Below are 4404 nucleotides of genomic sequence, written 5' to 3' on the forward strand. Positions count from 1 at the left end.
AAAAGAACTCATGGCCGATTGAAGAAAATAAACAACTTACAGATTGTTTTAAACGGCACTTTGGTTTTTTTTTTATTTTCTTGAGGATTCCAAACTCATGAAGTATATCCTTTCTTCGAATTGTTTTCCTTTCTAGTAAAACAACCAAACTCATTAGTCATTGTTTGGCACAATGTAGCTCCTCTAAGTGCAGCAATTTCCTCTTTCTTCAACGGCTCCTTGTGTCCTTCATTTCTCTTTCTCTCTCTATAAACATATGGATTTGGTTGTTAATGTGTATTTTGTTGTTGGTTTGAAGATTTTTATTTTGATGTGATATAAATGTGAAAATTATTTTCTATATTTTTAAGATATATTGTTCTATGTTTGAATTGTTTGTTAAATCATTAGTTATTTTAAGAACTTAAATTGATGGGAGTGAGTGAATTTAACCAATTAACTAATTTTTAATTTTAAAAGTCAAGAAGTGAAATATTTAATGAAACAAGCAATAAACTATAAAGTAAAAGTTTGAACTCATAGCTTTTGCTTTAATACAATATAAATCACATGTCATCTCAAAAGGTTAGGCTAATGGGAGAAAATAAATTTAATTCTTTAATAAATATTTTAAAATTAGGACTATCAACAACGGTGAATTAGGATTATGTTCTATAAAAAAACAAAATAAAAATGAAAACAAGATTCTTATTTAGCACTGGACTGGATTGATACACCACTTGATTAGAACAAAGATCGTCACACTACTTCCCTTGATTCATCTACCTCACATTTTGTCGGTGGTTACAATATGGCAATACTTTTCCTCCTTGGGTTCTATTTATGCTCCGTTTGTTTCGGTGTAAAATAGTTTCCGTCGTAAAATATTTTTAGGGAAGTCATTTTTCAAAAAAATATTTTCCGTCGAAATCATTTTCCAGTGTTTAGCGCGTATGAAAAATTACAAATATATTTTACATTTTTATTCAATCATATTAATTTTAAAAATCAAATTTTATTCCCAACATAAAAAATATTAATGTAAAATCATATAAAATTTTTTTTTATATTTGACGCATATGGATTCCGGCAAAATTGGCCGGAATCTGGCCATTTGTGCCGAATTCTAGCGTAGATCGCCGGAATCTGGCACAAAATGGCTGGAAGCCGGCCGTCCTGGCCAGATCCCATCTAGTTGGTTGGGATCCTGTCATTCTAGGAGGATCCTGGCCAAAACGGCCAAATCTGTCCAGGATCCCAACTAGATGGCTAGGATCCGGCCATTTTGGCCGAAATCTTGCACATTGCCGCCGGAATCCAGCGAAAGTAGCCAAATGTCGCTGGATTCCAGCATAATTTTTTAGATTTCGGCACCGACAATCTAGTTTGTTGGAATCCAACAATAGTCGACTGCTTGAACGTAAAGGTCGACTGCGTTGTTTAAAAGAAGGTTGACTGCGTCTGCTATCTACGGAAAATGATTTACGCTATTAAAAAGCGTAAATCATTTTCCAAAATTTACCAAGCATTTTTTGTCAAACGAAAATCATTTTTCCGTTGACCATTATTTTCGCCCCTACCAAACACTAGAAAATGCCGAAATCATTTTCCAGAAACCATTTTACGCTGAAACAAACGGAGTATAAGTTAATTTAATATCTTCTCCGTCAATTAAGCCAAGTTATAGATTGAACATACAACGATCATATTTTATAACGGTCATTTATCTTACGCAATAATTTTTCAAACTTAGAATTTTAAATTTCATATGATTGAATTATGTTATCACTACAAAAAACTTGCTCATTATCGGCAACAAATTATCACTGCTAATGTGTTCGTTGGTAATAGTCAGACGCAAATGATTATTAGCAGCGACATGTTGGAGTCGCCGCTAATGTTTGCTAAATAGCGATGATATGTTTCACTGCTAATAATAATTTTGTGCCCAGCCCAAAAAGAAAATTGAACCGAAACTAGAAGTCGCCACTATTGGTCTAACATTAGTGGAGACATCGACAATAATAGTATTAAAACTTTAAAATATATATATTCAAAAATATATTTTTTAATTTTCTTTTTAATTTTTGCTATTTTCTTTAATTTGACGTGTAGCACATCAACAAGATATGATTCATACCTATTACCAAACAAGTGTTCCAACAAAATAAAATATTAATTTTTCATAACATTTAATATTAAAGATTTAAACATCATTACATTACAACTAAATAAAATTATTTACAAAAATTTACCCAAAATATAATTACATGAAATCTGTGAAAATAGAATACAAAAGAACAGTCCTTCAACCTATGGAGTAAGTTTCAAATTGATGCAACTTCTACTCGAGCGCATGACTATCTTATTATACCTTTGAAGACCCTCTTCAATAAGGGTGAAATAACCGTCTTCTCTAATAACTGTCCACTAACCGCTTATAACTACTAACCGTACAACCGCAAAATCATTAAAACCGCTTTAAAAACCTCTAACCAGTAATCACAAACCCCCTACAGTGGTGATTAACGGTTTTTACAAAGGCAATTAGCGGTTATAACCGCTAACCGCCTTTATTATTATTATTATTATATATTTTTTATTTTTTTTATATACATAAAACAACTTGTTTTCGTGTTTAACACCAAAACGGCGTCGTTTTGGCATTTAGGGTAAAAAAAAAAAAAAAAAAAAACATCTATGGAACTCTCTCACTCCCACACTTGCGCCGCACACCCTCCCCTCTCTCTCAGTCTGCTCTCATCTCTCTCTCTGCAAGGGATTCACTAGCATCATATGTACCACCAGATTTGAAGGATTGGGCTTTGTGGGTAGCTTTTGTTTGTGCCTTTTTTTTTTTTTTCTTTTTTTTATGAATAAAAGCTTTCATAGAACAACAAACAAAAACAACCCTCCAGTGAAAACTGGAACACAATCCGACAAACCCGGATTACATCAACACCACATCCAACAAAGTAGGACTGTAACAAAAACACAAACACCCAACCTTACAACCTACCAGCACATACAGGAAACCCACCCACCAAAAACTAAAGTAGAAGCTCAAAGAGCAACAACAGAAAACAACAAGACAACAATCAAAACAAGCTCAAAAACATATATTAGCTATAGATATTCCACCGGGCAATAAGTTCCAAATTCTTCCTAGAACACCGAAACCTGCCCTGAGCCAAAACTCTCGCACGAACATCCCCTTTAATATGCGCAAAAATGGATTCCTCAGTACGAGGAGTATTATGATGAAGCAAATCGTTTCTCTACCTCCAAAGCTAATAAACTGTAGCTCCCAAGCTGAGTCTTCCCAGATTAGCGTTCAAGCTTCTACCACTCAAAACAGCAGCTCCCCAACTAGGAATATCATCCCAGTCCAAAGGCGCTTGAAGCACAAAGCACTCGGCCATAATATTTGTCCAAATTCGGGAACTGAAGCTACATCCAAAGAAGAGATGCTCAATACTCTCTTAAGCACTATAACAGAACAAACAAAGGCTATCCCATTGTAACCCCAATAGTACATATTTTGCTTTGTAACCAAAGCATTCCAGAATACAAGCCAAAGAATAAATGCATGTTTTGGTATGGCCACAGGGAAAAGAACCAATTTCCACCAATTAACAACTAGAAAACTCACTCTTAACTTCCCCCAAGTTTCAACACAAGTGTATTTCCCATTTCTAGAATCGCAAACTAGTTCATCAATATATCCCAAGGCAACTTCATGTAGCTGGCTTTGAATATCAACTAGTGTATCAGACCTAGCACTAGCCCAAAACCAATTTCCATTCTTTATGACAGCAGCCCGCTTAGTATTAAGGGAAAAACTAGAATCATAAACAATTCTATATCCATATTGATCAAGCAAATAGCTGGCAGGGTGCCAATGATCCAACCAAAGAAACACCCTACTTCTATCACCAACTTTAAACCAGATAAACTTCTTAGCTAGATCTCTAAGTGGGAGGAGTTTTTTCCAACTCCAAGAGCAAGACACCGGAACTGAAACCTGCCAAAAGGTTCGTCTCTTCAAGCAATTTGCCTCAGCCGGCCATGCTACCCACATCGAGCCAGCTTTAATAAAAAGGTTCCAAATATGATTCATCATTGAAGCCTTATTCCAAACTTCAATACTTTTTATCCCTAAACCTCCTTCCTTCTTAGGAGCACAAATCTTCTCCCAAGCCACCTTAGCATGAGTTTTAGAATCACTTCCTCCCTACAGGAACTTATTAAGCCCCATTGGATAACACTCTGTCCAGTTTCTTTGAAACAAAATCTTCACCAACCTAATTATTAGTCCAAGTATGAAAGCAGCCTGAGAAACTTAGATCATCAATCTCCAACTGTTGAATGCACTCCAAAAAATCCCTTTCATATCAAGAAAAACCCTCCTTACCCCACTTCTCT

At 35.1% G+C, this 4404-nt stretch overlaps 1 protein-coding gene across 1 annotated transcript; it reads right to left on the minus strand.

The window, feature by feature from the left end:
• Positions 1 to 3328: 3328 nt before the first annotated feature.
• Positions 3329 to 4060, minus strand: LOC133879045 (uncharacterized). The gene has a single exon (XM_062317596.1). The coding sequence runs from the start codon at positions 4058 to 4060 to the stop codon at positions 3329 to 3331; it is 732 nt and encodes a 243-aa protein (XP_062173580.1).
• Positions 4061 to 4404: the final 344 nt, after the last annotated feature.

The sequence above is a fragment of the Alnus glutinosa genome, chromosome 10 (assembly GCF_958979055.1).
Source record: "Alnus glutinosa chromosome 10, dhAlnGlut1.1, whole genome shotgun sequence".
Lineage (NCBI taxonomy): Eukaryota > Viridiplantae > Streptophyta > Magnoliopsida > Fagales > Betulaceae > Alnus > Alnus glutinosa.